This window comes from Oncorhynchus tshawytscha, linkage group LG33 (assembly GCF_018296145.1).
Source record: "Oncorhynchus tshawytscha isolate Ot180627B linkage group LG33, Otsh_v2.0, whole genome shotgun sequence".
In the NCBI taxonomy this organism is placed as follows: Eukaryota; Metazoa; Chordata; class Actinopteri; order Salmoniformes; family Salmonidae; genus Oncorhynchus; species Oncorhynchus tshawytscha.
This window is the reverse complement of record NC_056461.1, coordinates 13,403,721-13,419,481: the sequence shown is the minus strand read 5'-3', so window position 1 is coordinate 13,419,481 and position 15,761 is coordinate 13,403,721. Positions and strand designations below refer to the sequence as shown.

The following is a 15,761-nucleotide window of genomic DNA, read 5'->3' as shown; positions in this document are numbered from 1 at the left end:
GGTCAGAGACTGACACAGACCCCAATCACCCACACTAGGGATTCTAGGGAATACCTCCCCTTGACAAGACTGTGACCCAGTCTGGGTGCCAGGGGAGAGGCTCCCCTCCCCACCAAACACACTGTGTCCCCCCCTTCCCTAATACACATGCGCTCTGACCTCCTAGACCCGGCTCAACTCCACCAGTGGTACTTAGGTTAGGCAAAGAGCAGTCACTCCTCCACCCAGACACTATCTCACTCCCCCTGCATGAGCCAAGCATGCTCTCCATCCACCCTCTGCATGCGTGACCTGAAAACCTTACCCTAATAAACCCCCCCCCCACACACACACACACTTAATCTCAACTTTGCTTTACCCAAACATATTTGCATTTCTATCACAGGAGGTTGGTGGCACCTTAATTGGAGAGAACGGGTTTGTGGTAATGGCTGGAGCAGAATGATATCAAATACATGGTTTCCGTGTGCTTGATGCCATTCCATTCACTCGGTTCCAGCCATTATGAGCCGTTCTCCCTCAGCATCCTCCACTAGTTTCTATGTATCTAACCTTAATTTGAGGTTAGTCATAAAATCTGAGAGTAGAGAGAGTCTACGTCAATTTAATTCCCTTTCTATGAATTAGCTCATTTCTGTGTACTACCATATCAGAATTAATTTGTTCTGATTTAATCCTCCACAGAGATTTGTCATTATGACAGTCCTCTAACTCTCCTATGCCCCCTGTCTGTTTTACATAAGATCTGAATGAGGCTAGAGGGGGAGGGCTGTGTTTCTTTCATAACTGCCCCAGTACCCCCTCACCGTGCCGGGCTATGTAAAGATGGAAAGCTGAGGGTCTGGTCCTCTGAGAGCCTCTTATGTTAGAGAAAAAAAAAACTGGGCTTCCTAGACTACGATCTGCCCTAGAAGAGTGAGAGATTAAAACAAAAGATTTTAAACAAAAGGAACATTTATTTCCAGGTTTCAATTGCACAGGTTCATATCAGGACACAGAGACCAAGTTCATTACCTCACATACAGGAATTTTCTGCTAGCAAAACAGAAACTAAACGCGAAACTCTACTAAATACAGACACGCTGTGCTGCTGTTGAGAGTATATATGTTTGGGCTAATCAGAGACAGAAAGAGCTACTGGTGATTACCAATGCGCGTGTGTCAGAGCATTTCTTCTGTCCCTGTGGGTATGGATAAGGCGGGTCGTAATGGTTCAGGTGGGCTGGACCGTGTGTGTGTCTCACATCTGCTCTCCCAGGTCCAACACTCGGAACTTATCCTGGTTATAGAAGCAGGCTTTTACCACCCGACCACCAAAGAACCTCCCGTTCAGATCCACCACAGCTAGAAGACAGGAAACAAACATTATTACTGTGCAAACATTATTTATTGACACTACTGACTTGACTTTTCTGTCAGCTTAGGCCAGACAGATCTGTAATATCACTGCCGATGTATCCTTGAGTGAAGACTAGTGAGGAATTGGGTCATTTTGTTAGTTTGGACAGTGAACAAACACGTTCATCCTAACACGGTCTATGGGATGGTGCTCCTCTTTGAAAGTCTACAGTGTTTTCATCATTAACCCATAATTCATTCTTATCAAAGCATGAAAAACTAAAACGTTGTGGCTATCAGAAGCTTTGGTATTTCCTGGTATTCAAACACTGGAAAACACAGCCGGGACATAACCCAAGTTCCCAGGAGTTTCTCCTTCCCAAGAACGTCACAGATAAACAACAAACAGTCCTGGAGGCAGAGTTCAAACACACACCCAGTCTACAGTAGTGAGATGGACGCTGTGTGAGAGTTCCTTATCAACATTAGGCACATAACCTCATGGGGGCGTGTGTGTTTGAGCAGTGATGACAAGTATCTATTCATCCTAACACCAATGCCGGGACAGTCCCAGTAAAACAGGCACATGTGTGGACAAAATATGGATACATGTGCAGAGACGTGGTGTATTGGTAACACCACCCGGCATAAGTCACGTCTCTTCACCAGACACCGGGGTTCAATCCCAGTGCCCACCCTTCCCATGGTTTCTATACCACTTGCCTGTTCCCCCCCCCTTTGAATACCTTACTGTATAAATAAAGTCAAAACACCTGGAAAACAATAGTAACAATGTGTGTGTCCAGTCAGGTATTAGTATCATTATCTATCCTCTACAGAAATGAACAGGGTGTGTGTGTGTCCGGCCCTGTCTAGGGTGTATATATTATGTAGGCCGTGTTTCTGTTCCCTTGGAGGATGTGATGTAACGGCGTGCGTGGATGGACAGGGGGTTACCGGGACAGCTGTGATGTAACACCTGGGGGGACAGTCTCACCTGCTTTCTGATCTGGGACAACCCATTTAAACTGGCCCCAGCATTAGCCTTATTACAGACGTAACAGTGATACACACACCAACCAGTTACACACACACACACAGTGGGGCAAAAAAGTATTTAGTCAGCCACCAATTGTGCAAGGACTCCCACTTAAAAAGATGAGAGAGGCCTGTAATTTTCATCATAGGTACACTTCAACTATGACTGACAAAATGAGAAGAAAAAAATCCAGAAAATCACATTGTAGGATTTTTAATGAATTTATTTGCAAATTATGGTGGAAAATAAGCATTTGGTCACCTACAAACAAGCAAGATTTCTGGCTCTCACAGACCTGTAACTTCTTCTTTAAGAGGCTCCTCTGTCCTCCACTCGTTACCTGTATTAATGGCACCTGATTTATACTGATAACAAGTTCAAAGACACCTGTCCACAACCTCAAACAGTCACACTCCAAACTCCACTATGGCCAAGACCAAAGAGCTGTCAAAGGACACCAGAAACAAAATTGTAGACCTGCACCAGGCTGGGAAGACTGAATCTGCAATAGGGAAGCAGCTTGGTTTGAAGAAATCAACTCTGGGAGCAATTATTAGGAAATGGAAGACATACAAGACCACTGATAATCTCCCTCGATCTGGGGCTCCACGAAGATCTCACCCCGTGGGGTCAAAATGATCACAAGAACAGTGAGCAAAAATCCCAGAACCACATGGGGGGGACCTAGTGAATGACCTGCAGAGAGCTGGGACCAAAGTAACAAAGCCTACCACCAGCAACACACTACGCCGCCAGGGACTCAAATCCTGCAGTGCCAGACGTACTGGCTTAAGCAGGGGGACACATGTCCAGGCCCGTCTGAAGTTTGCTAGAGAGCATTTGGATGATCCAGAAGAAGATTGGGAGAAAGTCACATGGTCAGATGAAACCAAAATATAACTTTTTGGTAAAAACTCAACTCGTTGTGTTTGGAGGACAAATAATGCTGAGTTGCAACCAAAGAATACCATACCTACTGTGAAGCATGGGGGCGGAAACATCATGCTTTGGGGCTGTTTTTCTGCAAAGGGACCAGGACGACTGATCCCTGTAAAGGAAAGAATGAATGGGGCCATGTATCGTGAGATTTTGAGTGAAAACCTCCTTCCATCAGCAAGGGCATTGAAGATGAAACATGGCCGGGTCTTTCAGCATGACAATGATCCCAAACACACCGCCCGGGCAACGAAGGAGTGGCTTCGTAAGAAGCATTTCAAGGTCCTGGAGTGGCCTAGCCAGTCTCCAGATCTCAACCCCATAGAAAATCTTTGGAGGGAGTTGAAAGTCCGTGTTGCCCATTCCTCTGCATGGAGGAATGGGCCAAAATACCAGCAACAGTGTGTGAAAACCTTGTGAAGACTTACAGAAAACGTTTAACCTCTGTCATTGCCAACAAAGGGTATATAACAAAGTATTGAGATAAACTTTTGTTATTGACTAAATACTTTTTTGCCCCACTGTATACACACACACACACCTGTTGTGTGTGTGTGTGTATATATATATATATATCTCACATACACACGTGTTATATTCACACACACACACACACACCTGTTATATACATATATATATATATATATATATATATACACATACACACACATCATACACACGCATTATTTTTCACTATATTGGATCACTCCAATATATTGGTATCACTCCGCGGCAGAGGGATACATCCAAAGTGAGGACTTACAGATTTACTCCGGTGTCACGGCTGGGGTCTGCCCCTATATATAGACCCCATGGCCGCGACACACGTTCTCTTTCATTTTCTCGGCGAATGCATATGGTTTGAAGTACAAACTTTCTCTAGTTTGCTTGGTAAGTCACTAGTAAGTGTAATATCTTGCATGGAAGCATACTCACTGGCTGTCCACATGGCCAGCCCCTCTTGAGTGCTCCACTCTCTGCGCGCAGTTGATCTGTAGCTTCGCCTGTGGTTTGTCGTACTTGTGTTTTGTTAGTCCTAAAAAGAGACTGAGGGTTTCGACTGATTCTGGACCTTAACAACCTTAATGTGTACTTGAAGGCACTGAGGTTCCACATGCTGTCCCCAGCCTGCGTGTTACAGGCCGTGTCCAGGGACCAGTGGTTTGTGACGCTGGACCTGAGGGATGCGAACTTCCATGTTCCTGTTCACCCAGCTCATTTGCAGTACCTCTGATTTGCTTTCAAAGGGACGGCTTACGAATTTATGGTTCTTCCCTTCGGCCTCTCTTAGGCACCCCGCACTTTCACAAAGTGCATGGACACTGTCCTGGCACCTCTCACGTCCCGAGGATTGTTGATCCTCAATTACCTGGACGATTGGCTGATTTGTACCACGACCAGGATCCAGGTCCTGTCAGACAGAGACATGCTCCTGACCTACATCGGCAGGCTGGGCATTACTGTAAACGACAAGAAGAGTAGTCTGATGCCCACCCAGATGGTGGCCAAACTGGACTCAGTTCTTATGAGAGTACGCCTGCCACCAGAAGGGTTCAGGCGATATGATCTTGCCTTGACCACTTTTGGCAAGGGTGGACGGGATCTGTCTTACCTGCCAACGCCCGTTGGGTTTGCTGACGGCGGCCTCGTTGCTAATTCCCCTGGGCCTGCTCCATCTCCGGCCTCTTCAATGGTGGTTCAACTCCCATCGGCTGCACCCGAAGCGCCACCGCCAGCTGCAGGTGACCGCACAGTGATTCAGGGCACTGTTGAGGTGGTGCTGTCACTCCTTTCTCTCAGGAGGTGGGGGAGGGGTGCTGAGGATGTGCCGCCGAGACCTGGTCAGCACAGATGCCTCCCAGATCGCCTGGGGACGGGGGGGTGACCAAGGGCAGGTCGGTCAACGACTGTTGGCTACTCCCTTAGAGCGGCAGGCACATCAATACACTAGAGTTCTGAGCTGTACTGCTGGCTCTGCGGTCTTTCCTTCCGCATCTGAAGGGAAGACATGTCCTGGTGAGAACGGACAACACCACAGTGGTGGCTTACATCAACCATCAGGGTGGACTGAGGTCCCACCGCCTCCATCTTATGGCACGTGAGCTCCTTCTCTGGGCTCAGGGATGTCTAGCATCTATGCGCAGCACACATACCTGGCTTCCTGAATGTGGCAGCGGATATGCTCTCGAGGGAGGGCCTGCCACCTTGGGACTGGAGCCTACATCCCAGGTCGTGCAGCACCTGTGGGACAAGTTTGAGAGGGCGCAGGTGGACCTGTTCGCCTCCCTGGGCAATGCACATTGCCCCCTGTGGTGCCCCATGTCAGATCCACCAGGGCCTCTGGGCTTGGATACTCTGGCTCACGATTGGCCAGGGCTGGAGCTTTATGCATTCCCCCCTTTTCCCCTGATCCAGGCTGTGCTGGACAGGACCAGGATGGGGGAGCATCGTCTGCTGCTGGTGGCCTCATACTGGCCCAGACGACCCTGGTTCAGCCTTCTCCTGTCCCTGTTGTCTGGGACATCTTGGCAACTGCCCCTGAGACCAGACCTGCCGGGGGAATTCTGTGTCGTCCGAAACCGCACTGCCTCAGTCTCTGGGCTTGGCTGCTGAACGGCACCAATGGTCCATGTTAGGACTACAGGAGGGCATAATGAACACCATGCAGAGCACAAGGGCACCGGCTAAAACCGCGGCATACCAGTTGCGCTGGCGGTTGTTCTGTTCTTGGTGCACTGGTATTGAGGGTGTGCCCGATTCATGCAGGGTGCAGTATATCCTCCAATACCTGCAGTCTCACTTGGATGAGGGCTTGGCAGCCTCTACTCTGAGAGGGTATTTGGCCACTACATCTGCCTGCCATGTGGGGTGGATGGACAGGCCGGTGGGGCGATATCCCTTGTTCTCCAGGTTTATGAAGGGGGCTTGTCACCTGCGTCCAGCTAGGACCTGCTCAACGGTGAGCTGGGATCTGGATGTGGCAGCTTTGGCAAATCCGAACCGTTGGAGTCTGCCTCTCTGAAACACCTCTCTATGAAGGTGGCTTTCTTGGTAGTGATTACTTCCATGAAGAGGGTGGGTGAGCTCCATGCTCTTGCGGTAAGTTCTGAGTGCTACCGGATGGACCCCGGTGGGAGGAGTATATCTCTCCATGCCAACCGTTCATTCCTCCTGAAGGTTCTGCTTACGACCCCCCGGCAGTGGCAAGGGAGTCTGGGCCTCCCTCCGGCATGCTGTGCCCTGTGCGGGCACTGGCTGCCTATGAGAAGCAGACACGGTCAGTGAGAACAACAGACCAGCTCTTTGGGAGTAAATGTGTAAATCCTCACCTCGGATGTATCCCTCCGCCGCGGAGTGATACCAATATATTGGAGTGATCCATATAGCTCACATAACCGTGGTTACATACGCAACCTTCGTTAGACACACACATACGTTATAGTTATACAGACAAACAAGCACACACACATCTTACAGAAACCTCAAGGACATGCACAAACACATAGTACAACCTAACGTGTTCTACTGACCTTTGATGGCAGACTCGACTCTTTCAAACTCCAGAAATATCCTCACTGCTTCATCATCTGTCACCTGGGCAATCTGGGGAGAACACAGTTTAATACATATTATAAACTGGGTGGTTCGAGCCCCAAATGCTGTTTGGCTGACAGCCGTGGTATATCAGACAGCCATATACCACGGGTACGACAAAATATTTATTTTTGTTGCTCTAACTAAGTTGGTAACTAGTTTATAATAGCAATAAGGCACCTCAGGGGTTTGTGATATATGGCCAATATACCACGGCTAAGGGCTGTGTCTAGGCTCTCCACGTTGCGTTGTGCATAAGAACAGCCCTTAGCTGTGGTACATTCGCCATATACCACACCCTCTTGGGCCTTATTGCTTAAGTCAACACAATATGACTAAGCACTTAACTTCTTGGTGACTGGGGAGCAGTATTGAGTAGCTTGGATGAATAAGGTTTCCAGAGTAAACTGCCTGCTACTCAGCCATAAAAGCTAGCATATGCATATATTTAGTGTATTTGGATAGAAAACACTTGGAAGTTTCTAAAACTGTTTGAATGATGTCTGTGAGTATAACAGAACTCATATGGCAGGCGAAAACCTGAGAAAGATTTCCCACTTCCTGGTTGGATTTTGAGGTTGGTCGTTTTTTCAACTCATTCCCTATTGAAGATAGTGGGATAATGGTCATGTTGCACTTCCTAAGGCTTCCACTAGATGATGTCAACAGTATTTAGAACCTTGTTTGATGCTTCTACTGTGAAGTGGGGCCGAATGAGAGGGGAATGAGTCAGAGGTCTGGCAGAGAGGCACGAGCTATTGACGTGCGGTCATGTGAGAGTTACCTCGCGCTCCATTGCTTTTCTACAGACAAAGGAATTCTCCGGTTGGAACATTACTGAAAATGTATGTTAAAAACGTTAAAAATGTTAAAGATTGATTCTATACTTAGTTTGACATGATTCTACAATCTGTAATATAACTTTTTGGAATTTTCGTCCGACCTTTCGGCTGGACTTGCACACACGTTTGGATTTGTTTACCAAACGCCCTAACAAAGGAAGGTATTTGGACATAAATGATGAACTTTATCGAACAAATCAAACATTTTTTGTGGAACTGGGATTCCTGGGAGTGCATTCTGATGAAGATCATCAAAGGTAAGTGAATATTTATAATGCTATTTCTGACTACACAACATGGCGGATATCTCTTTGGCAGTTTTGGTCTCTGAGCGCCATACTCAGATTATTGCATGGTGTGCTTTTTCCGTAAAGTTGTTTTGAAATCTGACACAGTGGTTGCATTAAGGAGAAGTTTATCTAAAGTTCCATGCATAATAGTTGTATCTTTTATCAATGTTTATTATGAGTATTTCTGTGAATTGATGTGGCTCTCTGCAAAATCACTGCATGTCTTGGAACTATTGAACATAACACACCAATGTAAAATTAGATTTTTGGATATAAATATACACTTTATTGAAAAAAAAACATACATGTATTGTGTAACATGAAGTCCTATGAGTGTCATCTGATGAAGATCATCAAAGTTTAGTTATTAATTTTATCTATATTTCTGCTTTTTGTGACTCCTCTCTTTGGCTGGAAAAATGGCTGTGTTTTTCTGTGACTTGGTGGTGACCTAACAATCGTTTGTGGTGCTTTCACTGTAAAGCCTTTTTGAAATCAGACACTATGGCTGGATTAACGAGAATTTTATCTTTAAAATGGTGTAAAATACTTGTATGAATTTTAATTATGAGATTTTTGTTATTTTGAATTTGGTGCCCTGCACTTTCACTGGCTGTTAGCGGGGTGGGACGCTACTGTCCCGAATATCCCAGAGAGGTTAACCATACATACACAGACAGACTTATTCCTCTCACCTCAAAGATGACACACTTGATGACCTTGCCATATTTCTCACACTCTTCTTTGGTCTCCCCTTCCAAATCTTCATCCACCTCTCCTCTGCCCACCATGTTCTAAAACACACACACTTTATTGGACCTATGTACATAAACAAACACACAATAATTTACAATTTACAAAAAAACTCATGCACAGACAAAGACACACATAGCACCCACCCGTAGCAGCACAACTTTGGTAGGGCATTTGAGGATCTCTGTGAGGGGGTTGGCCTCTGACTTCTTGGAGGGGTCCACTGATGGGAGAAAGAGAGCAGAACATGTCAACAATAGGTCAAATAACTAAATATATTGGTAAACAGGAAGAGACTCAGACTGTAGATTGGACCAGAATGTGAACCACAACTGATGTTTTAACAAAGCTAGTTTATCAATCAGATGATGAGAGGGTTACAGGCACTAACCTTAAACTCAAATGGCACATATTTTCTAGATTATCAACCATCATAATGTAGGCCCAAAATAAATGTGGCTACTAGTTCCATAATGAAACTTGACACACATTGAGATGAGCAAACTGTATAAGACACACGGGGCGAAACCGGATGTGATGCGTCAAGGTAGGGAGGAAGTGATGTAACAGTGCCAAACCTATTGAAGCTGAGCCCCAGCCTAAAGGCTCAGCTGCTGCCGTCTGGTTACTGGATCCTGGTGCTTTAGAGAGGAACACATACACACGCGAACACAAACAAAACAGGGAAAAAAAGAACAAACACAACTAAGTTCACAAATGTTGAAGATTAAAATCATCAATGAATGAAAAATACCAATTAAAAAACGGAATCTTGACTGAGGATGACCAAACACACAGCTCCAAATAACGTTACAATAGACAGACTTGGAACTAGAAACCAAGACCATTCATTCTGGGCCTATGTAGTACATGATACAAATAAAAACATCTGGACAGGCTAATGTAACTAGAGGAGCCAATGACAATAAGCTCATATCTATCTTATCTAGAAGAAAGATCATGAGTATTGGTGTTAAAGAGAAAAGAAGGGTGGGTAGATGGCGTGTATATATATATATATGATAAGAAAGATATCTGAGAGAAAGACAGGAGAGCTGAGAGAGACAGGAATGAGTGACAAAGAGACAGGGAAATGAGTGAGAGAGCGAGACAGGGCAGTGAGACGGCAGAAAGTGAGATATGAAGTATGGCGTTACTCTTCTCAGTGGCGTCTCCTATGATGATCTTGCCACCCCTCTTGCTGGTCTTCTCTACAGACAGGGCCGTGCTGAGACCCTGCTCGTGTTTGCCCAGCCCCTGGCCCTCCCGGAAGCCATACTTCTGCATGATCTTATGGGCCACGGTCCCTCTGGGGAGACAGGGACACAACATCAGATAACACCAACGAACAGAACACTGAGTGGCTGCACTATACAGGTTGATGCCATTGTGTTTTGAGTTGGGTATGTGAGACGACATACCCCCCCTACTGGGATAGAATGTCCTATTAGTTGTATCAGACTCACCCCATGTTGGCCAGAAACGAGTTGGTGGGACCGCCAGGTGGCGAGCGGGGGCGGTCGGAGTCCTCGTACATGGGGGGAGGGATGGCTGCTTTAGAACCACGGGAGGATCGCATCTCATCCTCATAGGAGTATGACGAGCCTGGAGGGGAGAGAGAGACAGTTAACACACTCACCTCATCCTGATCAAGCATGTTGAATGTCATCCTAATGTTGAATAACACTGCTAGCTACTGGACAAACTCCCCCACATCCCAAACAGACAGACACCAATTCCTCTGTGAGCCATGACTCACTGTCTCTACTATCCACGAGCGATGAGGGTGGGGCGATGGCTGCTCCACCCATACCTAAGAGAGAGACATGGGTAAGAATCAAGGGACAGTCTAGTCACCACATATCCTGACGTAATCACAACATTATCCTAACTCCTTACGTTAAGAACAAGTCCATCTGTCTAAATAATGGCACATAATAGTGATGATAACCCTGCTGTGAAGGCTCAGTGTGGAGAGCCTATTGGACCCTATTCCAACTAAACTACTGAAAGAGCTGCTTCCTGCGCCATTCCTCTCTAAAATTTTTGAAAAAGCTGTTGCACAGCTACGAAATGCTTCAGTCTGGTTTTAGCCCCCATCATAGCACTGAGACTACACTTGTGAAGGTGGTAAACAACCTTTTAATGGCGTCAGACCGAGGCTCTGCATCTGATATATATTACCTCTTGGGGAAGTCATTCCAAAACACAAGGTTAACTTTCACTGCTATGCGGATGACACACAGCTGTACATTTCAATGAAGCATAGTGAAGCCTCCAAATTGCCCTTGCTAGAAGCCTGTGTTTCAGACATAAGGAAGTGGATGGCTGCAAACTTTCTACTTTTAAACCCGGACAAAACAGAGATGCTTGTTCTAGATCCCAAGAAACAAAGAGATCTTCAGTTGAATCTGATAATTAATCTTAATGGTTGTACAGTCGTCTCAAATAAAACTGTGAAGGACCTTGGCGTTACTCTGGACCCCGATCTCTCTTTTGACAAACATATCAAGACTGTTTCAAGGACAGATTTTTCCCCCATCTACGTAACATTGCAAAAATCAGAAACTTTCTGTCCAAAAATGAGGCAGAAAAACTAATCCATGCTTTTGTTACTTCTAGGTTAGACTACTGCAATGCTCTACTTTCTGGCTACCTGGATAAAGCACTAAATAAACTTCAGTTAGTGCTAAATACAGCTGCTAGAATCCTGACTAGAACCAAAATATTTGATCATATTACTCCAGTGCTAGCCTCCCTACACAGGCTTCCTGTTAAGGCAAGGGCTGATTTCAAGGTTTTACTGCTAACCTACAAAGCATTACATAGGCTTGCTCCTACCTATCTTTCTGATTTGGTCCTGCCGTACATACCTACACGTACGCTACGGTCACAAGACGCAGGCCCCCTAATTGTCCCTAGAATTTCTAAGCAAACAGCTGGAGGCAGGGCTTTCTCCTATAGAGCTCAATTTTTATGGAATGCTCTGCCTACCCATGTGAGAGACGCAGACTCGGTCTCAACCTTTAAGTCTTTACTGAAGACTCATCTCTTCAGTAGGTCATATGATTGAGTGTAGTCTGGTCCAGGAGGGTGAAGGGAAAGGCTCTGGAGCAACAAACCGCCCTTGCTGTCTCTGCCTGGCCGGTTCCCCTCTCTTCACTGGTATTCTCTGCCACTAACCCTATTACAGGGGCTGAGTCACTGGCATACTGGTGCTCTTCCATGCCGTCCCTAGGAGGGGTGCGTCACTTGAGTGGGTTGAGTCGCTGACGTGGTCTTCCTGTCTGGGTTGGCGCCCCCCTTTGGGTTGTGCCGTGGCGGAGATCTTTGTGGGCTACACTCGGCCTTGTCTCAGGATGGTAATTTGGTGGTTGAAGATATCCCTCTAGTGGTGTGGGGGCTATGCTTTGGCAAAGTGGGTGGGGTTATATCCTGCCTGTTTGGCCCTGTCCAGGGGTATCATTAGATGGGGCCACAGTGTCTCCTGACCCCTCCTGTCTCAGCCTCCAGTATTTATGCTGCAGTAGTTTATGTGTCGGGGGGCTATGGTCAGTTTGTTATATCTGGAGTACTTCTCCTGTCTTATCCGGTGTCCTGTGTGAATTTAAGTATGCTCTCTCTAATTGTCTCTTTCTTTCTCTCGGAGGACCTGAGCCCTAGGATCATGCCTCAGGACTACCTGGCATGATGACTCCTTGCTGTCCCCAGTCCACCTGGAAGTGCTGCTGCTCCAGTTGCAACTGTTCTGCTGCGGCTATGGAAACCTGACCTGTTCACCGGACGTGCTACCTGTCCCAGACCTGCTGTTTTCAACTCTCTAGAGACAGCAGGAGCGGTAGTGATACTCTCAATGATCGACTATGAAAAGCCAACTGACATTTACTCCTGAGGTGCTGACTTGTTGCACCCTCGACAACTACTGTGATTATTATTTGACCATGCTGGTCATTTATGAACATTTGAACATCTTGGCCATGTTCTGTTATAATCTCCACCCGGCACAGCCAGAAGAGGACTGGCTACCCCTCATAGCCTGGTTCCGCTCTAGGTTTCTTCCTAGGTTTTGGCATTTCTAGGGAGTTTTTCCTAGCCACCGTGCTTCTACACCTGCATTGTTTGCTGTTTGGGTTTTAGGCTGGGTTTCTGTACAGCACTTTGATACATCAGCTGATGTTCGAAGGGCTATATAAATAAATTTGATTTGGAGACCAGTGAAACCAGAGGTAGTCTACTCACTCCTTTTTCTCTTCTCCTTCTCATAGTCCTCCTCCTCCTCATCTGACTCTCCCTCTGCCACGGGGAAGCGGGAGAATCCGCTCGGAGCGCTGCTGCCCTCGTGTCGGTCCTTCCTCTTTCTGGACAGGGAACACACATGAGGTCAGAACGACGGAAGAACATGGACTGAAATTATGTGGTCATCGTCAGGTCCATATTCCTACAGTGTGAAAACTTCTATAAACAATACATCATCCTTAGTTTCCTGAGGGATATAACATTCTAACTGTCAACAATAACAGAATCCTGTTGAATGTTCTAGAAGTGTAGCTTTGATGCTGTTCGGTAAGAGGTCGTACTTCTCTCTTTCCTCTATCTCCTTCAGTCGTTCCTGCTCTCTCTGCCTCTGCCTCTCCTCGCGGTGTCTCTTCACCACCTTCTCGTAGTCGTTGGGGAACATGGGGTCATACTCATCAGCCAGGGGGATTAGCGTGTCCCCCGAGGAGAACCCGCTGGGTGCTGTATCCTGACACACACATCACATAAGTCACACACATTTCACATGGGACACCCTGACAAATACGTGTGTCACAGAAACACACACAGCCCTCACCTTGAGTCCTGCTGCAATGTGTGGGGGTGTGTCTATTATCTGTCTGTCATCAGCGGAACCTCCTCTCTTTAAGTCGATGACTGGAGCCAGGACAGTACCCTGCTTCATCCGCTGACTCTGTGGGGAACACACACAACACATCATCCATACTTCTGGATGTGGAGACAAGGTTCATAGATATGGCTAGATATGCTTTTGGTAGGCATAGCTTTGAGTCATTCCTGAAACAAGCTTTCATCAACCTGCAGTGCCATTGGAACCCACCTTAGCCTGAGTCAGAGCTGCTTTTTTTACTTTCAGCTGTGACTGCAGTAGCTTAAAATTCTTGGACCAGCCTTCGGTCTTGGTGTCACTGGTCGCACTCCCGACGCCCATGTCGTCGTAAAGCGACATGGTTCTCAGAGTTTAAAGACACGGGAAACACTATGGTCACCCCACTTCGATACCGAAGTAACTTTTTCGTTGCAGGTTAGGGGAACGTACGCAGTAAATTATAATACTTTACTTCGTATGTCAGGAGAATTAACGTAGCCGGTTCAGACACTGAGCTTAATGTTAGGAAAAGTGTTAGCGAAAAGGCTCTCCTAACCGGCTAGGAAATAACTTTGTATCGAAGTGGCGTGAAAAGAGTGTTTCCCTTAAAAATAGTGCTGGCAGTGGCAGGATAAATAGACCTGTAAATAAAAGCAGTGTCAAATAAAATAGATAACTGACATAGATTGTTAGAGCTGTCGTTTGGATTGCAACTACACGACCACACAATACACTGAACAGACCATTACCAAAGACAGTCCAGTAGGTTTAAAAAACGAAATACATTGCATTTGTAAGGACGTAGCCAGCGCTAGCTAACGCGTTACTAACGATCAACAACAATTGTATAGGTATTTTGTCGCAGAGGCACACTAACAATATTTCCCCCTTTCCAAATAAGACTCAAATACTCACCTTATAAAATATAACTAGTAGCCAAATAAATCGTTGTAATGCGTGAATAGGTGCCTTTTTATCAGCACATATAGCTACATGGACTTCCAAATCGATACAATAAACGTCATAAAAAATGGTCAATTTCTTCTTCTTTAAAATTGTATTAGCAAACCGCAACCAGCTGCAAGGTGCATACACTGCCACCTACTATACTGGAGTGTGAGGCCGGTTACAGCCTCCTACTAATCTATTTCTCTTTTCTAGCCCTGTGTTTCTGCCTACTGTTCTGAAGTGTGAATTAATTACACGTTGTAACACAAAATGGGAAAGGATAGGGAAATGGCAAGAAAAATGACCATACCAACTATCCCTACACTCACCACTATTCCACTACTTTGCCCTATCTGATCCTACAACATGCAGGCCTGGGAGGACGGGACCCTATTGTTTAACACAATATGCACATTAATGAGCATGAGATTTATGAACAGGCCTCGAAACCATGCCAGGACCATCAGAAGCACCAGCCCCTAAAGTAGGTCCATATACTACAGGTAAGCTCCATCAGTCCTCACTGTAGTTCTACCAATCTGTTTTACGGCCTCTGTGGCCTCTCATACATTATGACTAATCCGATATATCTGAGCCTCTCTAGCCTCTCTCTGTACCTGGCATCCACAAAATGCTGCACTGTGTTCTCCCCCACAATTACAGCACTTAACCTCCACATCGCTTCCACATTCATGGGCTGGCAGGGTCGCCTAGTGGTTAGAGCGTTGGACTAGTAACCAGAAGGTTGCCCCCGAGCTGACAAGGTACAAATATGTCATTCTGCCCCTGAACAGGCAGTTAACCCACTGTTCCTAGGCTGCCATTGAAAATAAGAATTTGTTCTTAACTGACTTGCCTAGTTAAATAAAGGTTAATAATATATTCCCATTAAACATTTCCATTTTGAGAATCTTCTTTTGATATTTAGTCTGTATATAGTCTCACTATTGTTATTTTACTGCTGCTCTTTAATTACTTGTTCCTTTTATTTCTTATTCGTATTTTTAAAAATTGCATTCCTGGTTAGGGGCTTGAATTTAAAACGTTCCACCTTCTCCACTGCTGTCCCTTCGATGTTTCTGTGGTCTATCGTTGGTTAGTTATAACAATCTATGACATAGTCTTACAATTGGAATTAATGATTGTATATTGGAATT

The 15,761-nt window shown here is 45.9% G+C and overlaps 1 protein-coding gene across 1 annotated transcript; it reads right to left on the bottom strand.

Moving 5' to 3' along the window:
• Positions 1 to 936: 936 nt before the first annotated feature.
• Positions 937 to 14,710, bottom strand: rbm17 (RNA binding motif protein 17). Its single transcript, XM_024372884.2, has 13 exons — positions 14,572 to 14,710; positions 13,888 to 14,297; positions 13,624 to 13,740; positions 13,370 to 13,536; positions 13,032 to 13,150; positions 10,552 to 10,605; positions 10,259 to 10,397; positions 9,950 to 10,101; positions 9,371 to 9,433; positions 8,939 to 9,015; positions 8,735 to 8,833; positions 6,844 to 6,916; positions 937 to 1,344 (listed from the first exon to the last, which is right to left on the bottom strand). Exons 2-13 carry the CDS (start codon positions 14,014 to 14,016, stop codon positions 1,241 to 1,243), a joined length of 1,293 nt encoding a protein of 430 aa, XP_024228652.1. The 5' UTR covers positions 14,017 to 14,297; positions 14,572 to 14,710; the 3' UTR covers positions 937 to 1,240.
• Between the last annotated feature and the right edge of the window lie 1,051 nt (positions 14,711 to 15,761).